Genomic DNA, 14,673 nt, shown 5'->3' with positions numbered 1-14,673 from the left:
AAGTGAGTAACTTACTTTATGGAGCTGAGTGCAAGTTGTTTTAAAGTCCTTAGGTCGGCATTCATCCCTCCAATGCCCATGAACACCTCATAGAAGTCATAGGAGACTCCCTTTGCCCCAAAGATAGGGGGATCATCTGGACTGATCACAACAGGGTGTCCTTCAGCCATGAGGGCTGCTGCAGGATGGCTCCGCAAGTCAGCTACCAACAGCAGAACCTCAATGGGGAAGGGAAGGAGACAACACCACATCAGGTTATTGCTGGAGCTGTGTTTGTGTTATGGCACCCCCTGACTGTGTCAGCAGGTAGTCAGCAGGGAGGAAGAATTTCCAGAGGGCTGTTCAGAGCATGTCAGTTGTTCTGTTCTGAACTGCTGCTGGAGGAGCCTATTTATCTCCATTGACTTTTCAAGGAGATTGGTTTCTTAATTGTATCTTTCAAGTCAATGCCAGTGGGGTGAATAGCTTCCCCTCGTTTGTAACAATTTGACTGTGAGCATTTTGAGAACAGTCTGGGTTATGCATTTGCCATAACACTCAGCAAAGGGCATCTGGAGCTGATACCAAGAGTTTTCTCCCTCAAGGCTCACACCAGTACATCTCTACCCCAGAGCATCCTCTCCACTGTGCCCAGGGGACTATGGGCACCATGCTAAGATGTTGCAGCAGAGTTTCCCCTGGCTGTGAATTTTACAAAAGCGAAGGACTCCCAGTTGCACTCTCAGCTTCTCAGCCTCTGGCCTTCCTGGCTTTGAAGTATTTTCCACTACATCTCTTTAGGCCCCTCCCTGGCTCTGGGGCTCGTCATCACTAGGGAGGACTGCCTTCCCAGGTTCCTCTGCATAGGAATCTAAATTACAAGCCTTATACATACACACCATGTATCTATGTAGCAAGACTGCAGGGTAATGCGTTGCAAAGGCATCCAAGCCAGCCTACATGCAACAAAACATCTAGCTCATCTCAGCTCCCTGCTGCTCCAGCTGCTATGATAAATCCCATTTTATGGTAAAGCCCCAAGATCTAAGTTTTTATCAACATACCTGGTTGGAGATGGGGCAGACTTCCACAGGAATATCCCTCTTCAGAGACAAATTTTTGGCTACTGGGTGTTTAATGAGGGCAAGTCCATGGCCAATCCGGCTTGCATTCAGTAGCAAAGCATCCAGCACATTATTGTCTACAGAGGTACCCTGCCAGTCTGAGCAGAGACAGGTAAGAATCACTGCAGTGCTATGAGGAAATATGTCTTCTCAAACCATTAGATGGTTTTGTTAGTAAGTGTCTCAGTTGCAGTGTGAGAGGGTTGCACATGGTCTGAGTTCCCACTTTGCATTTTCAGTGAAACAAGGATCCAAATCTGCCTAGGACATCGCCCAGCATCAAGATACCCACTTATCTCAACCGGCTTTAGACATCCACAGGATAGCTCTTACAGCTAAGTTAATCATGTTGGTCTCTGTTCATAGTCAAGGGAGACAAGTAATCATTTCTGTGGAATGGTTGGTGCATTAGGATGAGATGTGTCATGCTTTAGAAGTGCCTGTTACTGTCTGTGGCTATAAAGGGAGCCTAGAGTCTATAGGTTCACCTGTAGACACCTCCTCTGTAGATGGCAACATAATAAGCATGATGCAGTAGTTATACACAACTTCCATGCACGGTTAGGATAAATCTCATCCATACAAACTGAATAAATTATGGCCATTAATAATATATCACCCCAGCAATGAAGGGCAGCAATCAGTTACTTTGATGAGTGTCTGCAGTTAAGACTTGAGGCTGGCTCAGACATTGCTTCACCTTAAAATGTAAAATAATGGCTGAGAAATTCTGCTGCTGTAGTGGATGAGAGGTGAGCACTGCACCAAGGTGGAAATGACCATGTAGCACCAGCAATAACCCTTGCAGTAGACTCCCTGTTACACACAGGGCAAAGACACTGAGCAACATGGTTGCTATTGTCAAGCCAAGGCAGCAAGCGGAGGAGCTGCCATGTAAGAATATGCTATAGCAAAGAGCTGATATCAGGAGAAGCATAGGGAAAATTGATTATACACGTGTATATATACATACACACCCTTGCCCTTCCCTGAGCTATCTTGATACAACCAGGCTTGGTGCTTCTGTGCTTTGCAATGTTTTACCACTTGCCTCTGCAAGCAGTAATACGCCTTGAGTCCTCACCAGTCTCCCCAGCCTTACCAGTCTCCCCAGCATGGAAAAAGTATGGCAAGTTGACCCCCAGGGAATATGGGATGGTCAGGGCATCCTTCAGGTCCCACAAAGAATGACCTTCATCCTCATCACCAACCTGGGGGAAAAAGGAAGTGTGTTTTTTGAACATCCTCTGGAAGGTGGTGGGACTTACAGCTACATATCATTGAGGTGCCAACTGTACTGAATTTACAATGCTCTGGGGTAGGAACTGATTCTTTCAGGGGATTTTGTCAATTACTTTCAGCAAAATCCTTAGCTGGAGGATCTGTGATTCATTTGCACTGATCTCAATACAGCAGCAGAGGATCTGGCTCTGGTATTAAACATATCCCATATTATACATGTAATTATATAGCACCCCTAGGGGTTAACTGGGAGCCACAGAAGAAATTTGTTTACCAGGTCGAAGCCTGCCAGAGTGTCTGGGAACTGGGCTCTGAGTGCCATGGCAGTGACGATGGCTTCTTTAATCTGGGAAACATTCAGCATCCTAAAGAGCAAAAGAGAGAAAGTGCAGAGGCTCACTCCCACAGACCTGCCTTCTTTGGGTTTGAGTTGTGAAATGGGGCCCCAAGGGGTATTTCTAAAATGCAAGTTGCTCCTGCATCTGACAACCAGCTTCAGGTCTCCAGAGTAACAGCAGTATAAAATTGATATTATGAAAGAAAACCCCTGAATGACCAGGAAATGCCTGGCTAGACCCTGCTGTCACTTGAGTTGAGGCATGCTTGTCTAAGACTCACTGGCTTTCCCATCTACCAAGCAGGGAGCACAATGGCATGGAGAGAAAATGTTTAATTTATTTGTTTTTCTCCTGACTGTTTTGCTGGGAGATGGGACAGCAGTTGCATATCAAGGGAGCTTTGAAGCTAGATTTCTTTCAGTTCTGTCAGACTTAACCATCACAGTGCATTCTGCAGACAGATTCTGCCCAGACCGAGCTGGCCAGAGGCAAGCCAGCTCTGAACTGGGAACCACATTGTTCAGAGGCAGAGTGAGTAAATGCTGCTGAGGGGTCTGTTATATTTCTGAGGATCACCTCACATGACTTCATGGCATCTGACTTGGAGAACAGCCCTGTGCCCGCCTGCGGACAGCAGCACGAACATACCGTACAAAGGCTGCCAGGAGGACCTTTGCAATACCGAGTGCCCATACTCGGGCAAGGCTCTCACTGCTTCAGCTTCTGCAGAGAGAGGAGGAGTATGTCCAGGCTCAGAAGGAGAGCACACACGGCTTGGACATGCAGGCAGGCAAGCAGCCCTCCTCTTGCTCATTCCTGCACCCAGGGCTCACAGACTTGTCTCTCTGGTGCATGCCATGTGCTAACCCTGGCTGCTTTGCACTCACTCAGGCTTATATAGATGATTTCTCTTCCTCAGCCTTTTCCATGTGCCAGGGGATGCTTCGTGAGTCAGTACCCTGGGTCTGACAACACATGCAGGCATTGCCAAGTGAGTTTGGCACTTCAGCTCAGCCCTCAGCATCGCCTCTCCTTGCACAGCCTGGACACTTCTCTCCCCACTGCTGCCCTCACTGTAACAAAGCCAGGCATGCACAGGTGTTTTTAGCTCTGTTCAGCCTCTACCTGTGTGCTGTAAATATAATCTTGGCTCCAAGAAAGTCAGGGTGCTCCTTCACAAACTGCCTGGTCACTTCCTGGTAGATTGCCACAGACCATGATTTATTGTGCTGGGTGCCATCCAGTTCATACACCTGCAGGACAAAAAGCACATAGCAAGCAGAAGCTGAGAGATATTTTATTGGAAGATGGGAGAAATGAACTGAAAAAAGCCTTGGAGGAAGCAATGTACTGTGGTCCTGGCAACAGGGGAGAAAAAAAGCAGTTAGATCTGTGCAGAACATTTTCTTCTTGAAGCCCTTACCAGCTGGCAAGAGCCAAGGAGTGGTTTTCCTCCCTCCTGTGTGACACGAGAAAAACGTTCCTCCATGCTCAGATATGGCAAGCAAGTGCCCTTGAGTACCCAGAGGAGATCATGACCTCTTACTCATGTCTGTATTGAGTGCCGGAGCATTTTGTCCAGCCGCCTGGCAGCTCACAGGCTCTGTGCCTTGCAGTGGCAGTCTGTCAGCCAACGCAGCCCCAAGGCACACAAGAGCTGAGCTCCATAAGCTCCCAACTGGGCTGGGCTTCTGCTCCCCTCTGCCAGAGGTTTCCTTCATGACCTTGAGTCAGTGCTTTAGTTTCACCATGCTTTCCCAGTTCTCTGGCTGCAAACTGGGAAAAATGATCTTTTTTGTATGCTGTCTCATCAGCTCCCTTCATGAGTTCCCCACTACCAGGGCTATATAGGGATTTTTTCCTGATTTCGGCAGGGGTATAGATCCATCGTGCCCCAGTCAATGCAAACCCACAAAGGTCCTGCCTGGAGTCACTCACAAACAGTGGATAAAATCACACCATCTGTTTTCTTACCCTTCCCGCCTTTCTTTTCTCTTTCACTCTTTTTCTGCACCCTTCAACTAATCCACTCCACCTTCTTCCTTCCCCTTTGGTGCAGCCCCTTGCAGCAATGTCCCTTGTACCCCTTGCTGGCACCAGCAACCACGAGGTGGCTGCAGACACTCAGAGGGAATTTTCCCCTGAAGCAGCCCACGGGAATGTGAGACTTTACACATCTGAATTTGCAAACACAGCTGGCTTTGGGGGACTTCCCACAATGTTTGCCATTTCACACTAAATCCTGACTTTTCATTTACTTTACCTCAGGGGCTGTTTCTGGCGGCCTTTGCTGCTAAGGGAGCTTTTGCAGAGTGTCAGCACTGTTGTCCAAGCCTCGCTGAGGATCTCCAGCCACACAAGCATCTCTCTGTTCCTACCACGCTCTCCTCACCTCGACTTTCATGGCAAAGTGTTTTCCCCTCCCCTCTCATCCCTGCTCCAGCCTAGCTGACACTTCCCTGCCCGTGCAGCCTGCCTGCCCACCTGTACCTCACACCATGCCGAGCTGCCTGGTGCAGGCAAGCCCAAGGGTTTTGGAGGCTCCCACGCCTGGAGCTAGCACCAGGGGCTGGATGGGAAGCAAATCACCCTTCCAAGCCTCTCTTCAAAAGGCATTACAGCCACATTTAAGGGCTGCTGGTAAAGGCAGGGTATTTTCCAGTCAGGCCCACACACTCGTGTCATCGCAGATACTCTTGTCCCGGAAACCTGTGTGACCTGGGGGGCTGCCAGCAACTGCACGGTCTCGCTGCACAGGAATTTTGACGTTACTGTTATTTTCTCTTTCCAGGTACACCAAAGACAGATGGTGACTGAGTTCAGAGCAACTGGCTCACAACCAACCCCCATCAAAGCAAAGGTACCTATAAGCTTTGTGGTCTTCTCCTCCTTCTTTCTTTCATTTTCTTTCAATACACCCTTCTCATCTTAGGCACAATAGACTGCCAGCCTGCAGCCCTGACACTGAGCCATATTTTGCTATGGTGCCAGCCTGAGCTGCAATGGGGCAGGGTTAGCAGCCCCACTCCCCAGCTGTTGGGGGAAAAGGCATGCACAAAGCCAGATCAGCCTCCAAATTTGTCACAACACCTGCCTGTGGCTGCAGAGGCCTGCCCAGCAGCAGCAGTGGTTGCTGGGGTGCAGACAGACATTCATCTGCAGCTGGCTGGAGCCCACCAGCCATTGCATGCAAGGGAAATGATTTAAAGAAGCTGCTGGCAAGCATGTTCAGGAGTCAGGCCACCAGCGGGACATCAGCATGGCTGCTCCATCCACTGGATGTTGTGGTGCCAGCAGCAAGCTGCTACCTGTGTTCCCACAAGCAACCCACCACCACCATCACTTGGTCCTGTGGCTGCTGCCCAATGGACCTTGCACAGCAGCTTCATTCATGTTTCAGTGGTGAGGCATCTGCCTGCCAAAGTTCATGCCTCCTGCTGAACCTGGTGTGGAGAACTGTCTGGAAAAGGTGTGTCTGCAGTATTGAAATTGCCACTGGCAAAGTAGGAACTATTATATCCAAAGAACAGTTCTGCGGTTTGCTGGTACCTGGGAAGGTGTTAGGACAACATGCAGGTCAATCTGACCAGCTCCAGCTGACATGCAGGGAGAAAGGACTAAACTATTATCAAGCAATGTCAATGGTGATGAAAGGCTTCATACTTCACATACATAGCCAAAATTTTAGGTTGTCTGCAAACTGTGGAAAACTGTGCTTTGCCCACTGTTTTTCTACCTTTTCTACCTGTTCAGAAAAATCATTCTGAAATAAGCTGTGGATCCAAAATACCATAACTATTCCAGAAATTCAAGATGGGAGATTGTTCCAGTAGAGCTGCCTCATAACAGGGAATTCTGGTGCAGAGTTGAGATACATCTTCCCATCCAGCAAGATTCCGACACAGCTCCCAGTCAGACTGTACAACACAGTTTTGTACCATTGCCACAGTCAGTATCTTGCTTAGCTGTTAGGAACAAAGCTTCTCTGACTTTAAAGCTCTTGCCTATGCAAATCTCCAACAAAGACCTTTGCATATGATCAAGGTTTTCCAAGCATCCTTAGAAGGGCAGGTATGCAAACATTGAAAAGCTAAATTCAAGATAGGGCTTGAGAAAAGTTACAGAGAAATAAGGATTTAAAAGAATACTAGAGAAGCCAAAAAATACGTACCGTAGGCAGGATAGCTCTTATCTCAACATACTGTACATTATCTTCATAGAACTCCAGCAACCCCTGGTAGAAATAGGCCTTGAACACAGGTGCATAGCAGATAAGTCCAGAGGCAATGAGAAAAACTTCTTCAAATCTTTTCCAAATGAAAGTCTGAGAAGGGTAGGCCTGCTCAGGGGCATCCGTCACCAGGGTCAAGTTTCTCACCAAGCTGCAGAAAAGAGTAAAAAGGAAGAATGAGACGAACAAGGCAACTGGCTTCCCAGCATGCAAAAAGCCACCAGCTGGCAGCTGTGTGTTTATTACAGGAGGAAATAAGTTTGCGTCAAGATAGGTGAGAGTTTTATTGTCAGAGACACAGCTTTGCGAATGTGACGCTCTCCCACTTAGATGCTCTGGGGTGCAGCAGGGCAGCAGCTGTGCTGCAGTAGCTACGTGTTCTTTGGGCAGGACCAAGAAAAGGTGCAAAGCCATTTCAGTCACAATTGGGACACAGGAGCTAACTCAGGCCTGTTGGCATTGCAATACAACAGGCCTCATGATGACTCCTGCAACTAGGAAGCACTCGGTACATTTTTCTGCTAGCTACAATTTTTCTTCTAGTGGCTGATACAGAGAATAATAATTGACAGGTAGGAAGTAATACAAAACATGTTGAGGTACAAACAGAGTAAGACTAGGTGCTCAAAACCTGCCCCTTCCTTTTTTTGAGGGCAGAATCTTGAAGAGTTATAAAGTTACAAAAGCAAATAGGATGGTTTTATGTTATAGGAATTGCACTCTGCTACCCAGGGGTAGCCTTAATCCAAAAGTAGGTTAGCACATTACTCCTGCAGACAATATATTCTCCTAAACATCTTCAAGGCATGTAAAAGAAGTTATGACACCTGGCCCTGTGTGTATGACAGCAGATTCACAATCTGACGGCAAGCTGAGTATCCAGGAGATGTCATGTACTGTGTTACCATCAAGGCACTTACTAAATCTGTAACTTGCCCTTGTACCTTTGTATTGTGAAAATACATCATCTAATATAAAGATGAAATAAAGGGGAAATTATTGTGAATCAGAAGCCCTTTCCCTCCACCATCAGTGGAATAAACCTGATATCCTGCCTGCCTGACAGATGACTTCCTCAGATTTGTCTGCTGGGAAACAACTGATAAGAATCACAGGTCCTGGCTTTTCCTTAGTGGGATGTACTTATTTCCTTTATAGTCCCAGCTGGTGAATAAACCTCTTTCAGAAATCCAGAGGGGCAGCAGGTAGTTTTATCAAGCAGAGTTTCAGGGAGCCAGTAGTTGCAAGATTATCTGATTGTGGGTGACAGCTTGCATTGAGGACAGGATAAGCATCTGTGCCCCAACATGGTCCTCTGACAAACAGATAATCTTCATCCTGCCCAAAGCCTTGCCTCTGGCACCAGTTCACTTCCCTCCACCAGTGGTCACCTGAAGAAAATTTGTAATGAATTTCCCAGGCCAGTGGGCAAAGTCTAAATAGTAACACAGGGGTAATTAACTTCATTCTTTGGTAGAAAAACTGAAGCCATTGCAGCAAGCTCCAGCACCAGTTACTTGGAGGTGGGTGGGTTTACCAATCCGGCCAGGCCTGATGGTTATCTAGCATCAGGGGCTAAGCAGGTTCAAATACAAATACCTTCAGCCATGCTTCATCTTTCACCTGATTAAATTGTTTCCTCTCAGTAACAGCTACTGATCTTTAATAAGGTTTTTTTTGTTTGATGTCTTGGCCCCCATCCTTATGCAGTGCTCTGCTCTGTTACATGGGAGGTGTGGGTTTGATTTGTGGTCTTATTATCTTCTTCCAGGAGGCTTCTGTGGATGGAATTAAAAATCTCCCTGTTACAGATGTAAAACATGATCTGATCCAAACTCATAAAATAAGACATACTGAGCAGGGACATTGCTTTTGAGTCCCTCCATCCTGCCCATAAAACCAGAGCCAGTTCCCCTAGCAATTGCCTGCTCTTTCATTCTCTAAGGACCCTCTTCCTGCAGGTGCAGTTTCATTTCTTCTTCACTCTGTTAATTTCTTTGCCAGGAATGATTTTAAAGCAAAACTGTACATGAAGAGATGCTCATACCACATTGGGCATGAGATTTAAAATGCTCAGCAGTCAGGAAAACTCAGAGTTAAGGTTTTCACAGCAACTTTGCTCTACAGCACATTACAATAGGGGCTTTTCATGTCATTATCACAGGACACTGGGGGACCCCAGCTGCTGCTCAGTAATCCATACAACCAAAGGGGACAAAGATGGAAGATGACAGGGGCGGGCAGCATTTTGGGCAGGCACTGTGGAGCATACAGTAGTGGGAGACACTGCAGCATCACCCTAGAAACCAAGAACGCAGAGCTGGGGGCATCTTGAAGATGCTGATCCAGCTGCCAGAGCTGTGGAGGAGGACAGCTGCCAGCAGAAGGGCTGCACTGTTGCTCAGCAGGGAGGGGAGAGGAAGTTTCATGTGGAAAAAGCAGAGGAAAAAGACTTTTCTGCTCCCTCCTGGCTGAAGGGCAGCTCCCCATCAGCCCCACACACCAGCAGGAGCACCTGCCCGAAGCCAAGAGCTGAGCAGGGGTGTTCCCACCTGCCCTGCAAGCACCAAGGGCAAAAACCTCCCTGTGGATCAAAAGACCATGCAAGCCTGTTCTCGCCACCCCACGTAGCTTCATTTTGGATAAGGATGGGTGGTTAGTCAGGCTTCCACTGTTTTCTCCCCTTGTCCTGTGAGAACTTGGCTTCTCCAGCAACAACCGTGCACAGGGCTTCCCCTCCCTGCCCTTAAATCTAGATGTACAAACTTGTGCTTGTTTACTTAGCCTGTGCTCATGGGCTAGAAACATCAATAAATCCCCACATTGCCCTGCTCCTAAAAGCACATAAATCAAATGGTGCTTTTTTTATAATCCCCTTCCCTTTGAGACTGATTATTGATCCCTGTAACTGTCAAAGATTTATTGCATCATAGTGATCTACCCTTGATAACTGGATAATCTCCTAGGGGTTCAAGGGCTTTGTCATCAGTAGCTCATGCAGATGAAGCAAAGCTTCATAAACACATTTTTTGCTTCTTTTCTGGAATGGGCCCTTGCAAGTGATCAGGTGCAGACTACAAATAGCCTTCCATGTCATGTCATATATGCACTGAACAATGCTACTGCAATGCATATGCCCAAAGGGGCACAGATAAAACGACCAGCTAAGGATTATTTTCAACTGTGGTCTTGCTTTCTCTTCTCCTGTTTTGTTTTCTTGCACGATATAATGTAGAAGTGAACAGTTTTGTTGTCTTTTTTCTAAAGGGATTCTTTCTCCTGCTTCTTTTTCTGTTCTTGATGGATAATTATACCACTCTCCTCACCATAGCTTCTGAATGTCTTCCAGTGGTGCATTAAATAGTGTGACTAACATCTGTCACATGTGGTTCATTCGCTCTCTCTCTCTCGTTCCCTCTTCTTCTCCCCAAGGGGAGACTTGTAGAGGGGGCAGAGTGCTTTGTTTCTGTAGTGGATTTTTTTTTTTTTTTTTTTCTTCTCGTAATGCACACACTGCCCTATTTTTCTGTGAGATAAGGCAGTCAGAGGACACAGAGGGGAAGGTGATGGCGGTCTGGGCAGCTGCTAATGCCCAAGGGAGTTGTCCCCACAGCCTGGGCCATGGTGTCAGCTCCCTCACAGATGACTTCATCCTGGTGATAGAAAGCTCTGCAGGGCCAGCAGAGCTGCACCACTGGCCACAGCCTTAATCCTCAGACTCCTGGTGGGGGAGGGTGTGCAGTGGTATTTTACAAATATCTGGAATGTCAGAGCTGTTTCCCTACGTATCTAGAGCCAAGCTCTTGCTTTAGAGGCAGTAGCCATTATTTTGCATCTTGAGAAAATAAATGGCATTCTCCTATATTGTAACTGATTGTAAAGTAAATAAATGAGAATTATTTTTTCTTTTAAGTCTCAAAGCAACATTCCCTTGTTTTCCCTTTCTGTCTCCTGGCCTGTGGTCTCCTGACTCTCATAATAGCATCCTTTTGGAAGCTCACCAGCATCAGAATACTCCAGGGTCTTGGCCCATAGGATGTGAGTTGAGATTAGGAATGATTAAATCTTTTTTTGAGGGAAATAAACAAAAAGACATCCTTCCAGAAGACACACACACTTATATATATGTACGCATAAGTACCTAAAGACACAAACAGCAAAAATGTAATGCAGATGCCTCTCTCCCTCACCCCTTCTTAGTCTGGAATGAAGTTAGGTGAAAGAGGTACAGTGTCTCAGAAACATTTCTCTTGTTTCCTTCACATTTGCTGATCCACCCTGTCTTGCATGAGAGCTCTTCCCTGCTGCCATATTCCCTTGATACTTCCTTGAAACCACCCAACTATCCATCCGTTCCTTCCTCTGACATCTGCTTTCTCTCAGCTTTTCAGTGCTCAAGGGCAAAGAGGAGTGCAGGAAAGAGGTAGCCTGGGATGCACATGTTCAAGAGACTGGGAGAGTTTCCAGAAACTGAGAAGCAGAACAGATTGGGGCCTATTCCTGGCTAGAGACCTATTTCCAGGCGGCCAAAAAACATTCCTAACCCCTAGACTAGTACCCAGGGATTAGATGAAAACAGGAAAGGAAGAGCCTCAGTGTGGCTGTTGTTCATGTGTTTGCACATTATGTGCAATGACTCCTCTGTGATTTTGTGGTGATCAGTATAGAAGGGCAAGAAACAAAGGACAACATACTCAAATGAGTAAGTCTGAGTACCCAGGATGCAAGAGATCCAAGCTTTTACTTGGCTCTGGCACACATTTGCTGCAGAAAATAACTTAATTGGTCTCTGCATTTGTTTGCCCCCTACCTTTAGGGAGATCCATGCTGGGGGGTCTGTCTTGTGTCTCTGTGCTGTTCCTGACACCCTGAAGTCCTGCTCTGACTTGTGGCTACCAGACATTGTCAGTCAACTAATACAAAAGAATAGGGATGTGATAACACTGCCTCGGAAAAGACGTTGTGTTGCCAAACAGGGCCCTCAGGAACCAATGCACAGCTCCAGCCTCCTAGGTGTATAGGAGGATTCTGTGGCATCCTATACCAGGGACGTTACACTGTGGAAGTACAACCAAAACAAAATACTACGATGGGTTGCTCCTGAGGCAGTTCTGAAACACCCAGTACAATTACTTGGGCTTGAAGGATGTGAAGCTGTTTCAAAATCCAATCTCTTGCACATTATTTATGGGTCTCCTGGTGGGGTTGAAGAGAGCTGATGCCATGCTCTTTTCCTCATCAGCACTCCCAGTAAAATGTAAGGGAGCTTTTCTCTTTGGAAGACATAGATAAGTGACTTCTCACTGGATCTTACTTCTTCCATCATGTGTCAAGGGCAATTGAGCCTCAGGGTACAAAAGGTCAAGAGCCCGGTCTCTGGCACTACCTTCTCCTCCCCTTCTGGAAGTGATCACACTTCTGCAGGAAAGGTGAGGTGGGTGCCCTGGAGAGTCTGCTCTCTCTTCCCTGCCTCTCACTGTCATTGGGGAGGGAAGGCAGTACCATGTCAAAGGTCTGGCAGCTCTTCAGTTTCCCAACCTGACCTCCTTCCTAGATCTGTAGGGCACAGAGCCCAGACAGCTTCTACATGGAGGGGGTACCAGCTCCCTAAGAGTTAATAGGTCTCTATTTAAGAGTACACACCTTCACTGGAGATCACTACAGTAAAAAACATTGTTTCACTTAGGAAATGCTGTGATTAGGGTCACTTCCATCACCCTTAATCCAACCTTCTTCTCATGTCTCAGCATGGCAATACTGTTTTTAATTACATAACACCCCACACTTTTTTTTTTCTTTTTTTTTTTTTTGTGGGACCCCAGCCTTCTGGGGCTCTGAGGATAGTGGTGATCTGAATGGATCGCTACTCAATATTTTCCTTTGCCCTCATCACTCAGTGTCTGACTTCATGCATTATTTAGTGATTTAGTGTGCTCTCTCCAGCCCCTTGCACACCACTCAGATCAACATGCTTCCTCCTGGCCTTTTCCTGGGCATTGTCCTGGGATCAATGGCCCCTCGATGGGGCAACAGGGCTCCTTCTTCCAGCTACCACCAGCTGGAGGAGGAGCCAGGCCATTCCCACACACATGGAAGTGATTAAATGGTAGGTAGTTGCTGAGCAGCCAGCTAACACCTGGTCCTGATAAAAGGCTGCCAGGAGTTAAGGTAGGAACTGCCTACAGGGTAAGGAGCTTCTTCAAGAGAGCTAGCCATGCCTTGGGGAGCCATCTGAGGCGTGAGCTCCTGGATATGGGAGGCATCTCCTGTAAGGAGAGAAGCTTTGTTAGCTGGAGGGTGTTGAGGGAGGAGTGCTACCAGGCAGAACAACCTGTGTGTAGGTTTCACAGGCACAGCCAGGGCCCGGGCAGAGACTGCTTGTTTGAGGGTAGGAGGACAAATCACAGTTTGTGATGCTGGGGCTCCTGTTGGGAATGAAGGTCCCCTCCCCATGCTTTGTTGTGCTGGGTACTAGTGGGGTTTTAAGGGGACCCCTCGGAAAACAAGGGTGGTGTTTGGAGGGGAAGACTGGGTTGCATTTTATTATGGATTACTTTAGATTTCTTTTGCTAGTGCAGTAATTAATATAAGTAATTTGCCCAATTTCTTGCTCTGCACAAAGATGATGACTTCTCCCCTGTTGGGGAGGCCCTGTTCCTCAGCTACCTGACTTCATAATTCTGTTCCTGGGCACCTCAAATGGATGAGGCAAGGTCTTTGGCCAGGCAGCCCTGTTGCATGCTGGGAGCACATCCAGCCTGGGTGCTGAGGAAAGGTGGGGCTGTGTGACATAAATCTACTTAAACCACTGTCTTCAGCATGTCTGCACAAAGGACCAGTGTGAGGATTGCACAGAAGACTTGAATTTTTATGATTTATAATTCTGGGGTACTTAATGCTGCAGCCTGCAAGTTTTGATGTTGCTATTTGCTTGTTCTATGTATGCAGCCCTGAACAGAGTTCCCTGCTTCCAGAGAAGCAAGAAAACGGGAAAGTTGGACCAGAATGGTCTTGCTGTCTACACAACGCTATCATGAAGCACTTGCAGGCTCACAACTCCTTTTCCTCACCTTCTGTCAAACTCGCTCACATTGTGCAGCTGTTTCCGGTAAGACTCCAACAAAACCCACTGGGAACACTGGGCTGGCACTGGGTGAGGTGGGTGAGGCTTGGAGAAACGAAACCGAACAGTGCCTGTGTGAGTGAAGCAGATGTAGCAGTCGGGGAGGTAGGTGGCATTGTACACCAACCAGCCCACGCTCAGCATGGCATAGTCGTGAAGGTGTAAGACGGCACCTGGGGGGGAATACAAGTATATCCCAATAAGACAAGGCAGATGAGAAGAAGGAACAGTGGTTTAATATGACAACACTTTGGGTTTGCCCATCCAGAGGCATCTGGAAAGGCTTCTAGCTGGCTGTGAGTGTCCTCTCCCAGTGGAGAGATGGAGCGGCTGCTTTGCCTCCCCCATGTTGGGGGATGCAGCCCCTTCCACATCAAGCATGGAGCAGGCAGCGTGTGACTACTCCCTGGGAGCAGAGGGGGGAAAATCAATAGGGAACTGTTTCTCCACAGGGATGGAACATACTCCAAGTTATTAAAGATCTTTCAGACAGACTTTGCTGTCAGCTGGATCAGGCCCAACTGATTTAAAGAGGAACTGGCACAGGAGGCAGCAGTTTACAAGGCATACTGGTTGAGTGGCAGACCTGAAGCAAGCCTCTGTGTCTAAACTCTTTGAATCCTGGCCTCATTTTTT

General features: G+C 47.3%; 1 protein-coding gene and 1 long non-coding RNA gene across 16 annotated transcripts in view; one reads left to right on the top strand and one right to left on the bottom strand.

Moving 5' to 3' along the window:
• The window catches only part of LOC139807087 (uncharacterized), a 49,725-nt gene that overhangs the window by 9,176 nt on the left and 25,876 nt on the right, over nucleotides 1–14,673 (top strand). For all 7 annotated transcript variants that reach the window (XR_011730460.1, XR_011730458.1, XR_011730465.1 and 4 more), the window contains exons 2-3: nucleotides 5,475–5,543; nucleotides 13,863–14,022. This is a non-coding gene — a long non-coding RNA (uncharacterized lncRNA). The remainder of the gene's footprint in view (nucleotides 1–5,474; nucleotides 5,544–13,862; nucleotides 14,023–14,673) is intronic.
• ADA2 (adenosine deaminase 2) overlaps nucleotides 1–14,673 on the bottom strand; it is a 29,288-nt gene that overhangs the window by 1,656 nt on the left and 12,959 nt on the right. For 7 of the 9 annotated variants that reach the window (XM_071767571.1, XM_071767507.1, XM_071767517.1 and 4 more), the window contains 7 exons: nucleotides 13,985–14,210; nucleotides 6,855–7,065; nucleotides 3,809–3,936; nucleotides 2,620–2,710; nucleotides 2,206–2,314; nucleotides 1,044–1,201; nucleotides 16–218 (listed from right to left, as the gene is read on the bottom strand). In XM_071767571.1, the coding sequence (XP_071623672.1) occupies nucleotides 16–218; nucleotides 1,044–1,201; nucleotides 2,206–2,314; nucleotides 2,620–2,710; nucleotides 3,809–3,936; nucleotides 6,855–7,065; nucleotides 13,985–14,210 (1,126 nt within the window). The other 2 variants (XM_071767554.1, XM_071767562.1) reach the window with 2 other exon arrangements.

Source organism: Heliangelus exortis, chromosome 1 (genome assembly GCF_036169615.1).
Source record: "Heliangelus exortis chromosome 1, bHelExo1.hap1, whole genome shotgun sequence".
In the NCBI taxonomy this organism is placed as follows: domain Eukaryota; kingdom Metazoa; phylum Chordata; class Aves; order Apodiformes; family Trochilidae; genus Heliangelus; species Heliangelus exortis.
Note: the sequence above shows the minus strand (reverse complement) of the source record. Positions and strands in the feature narration are given on the sequence as shown.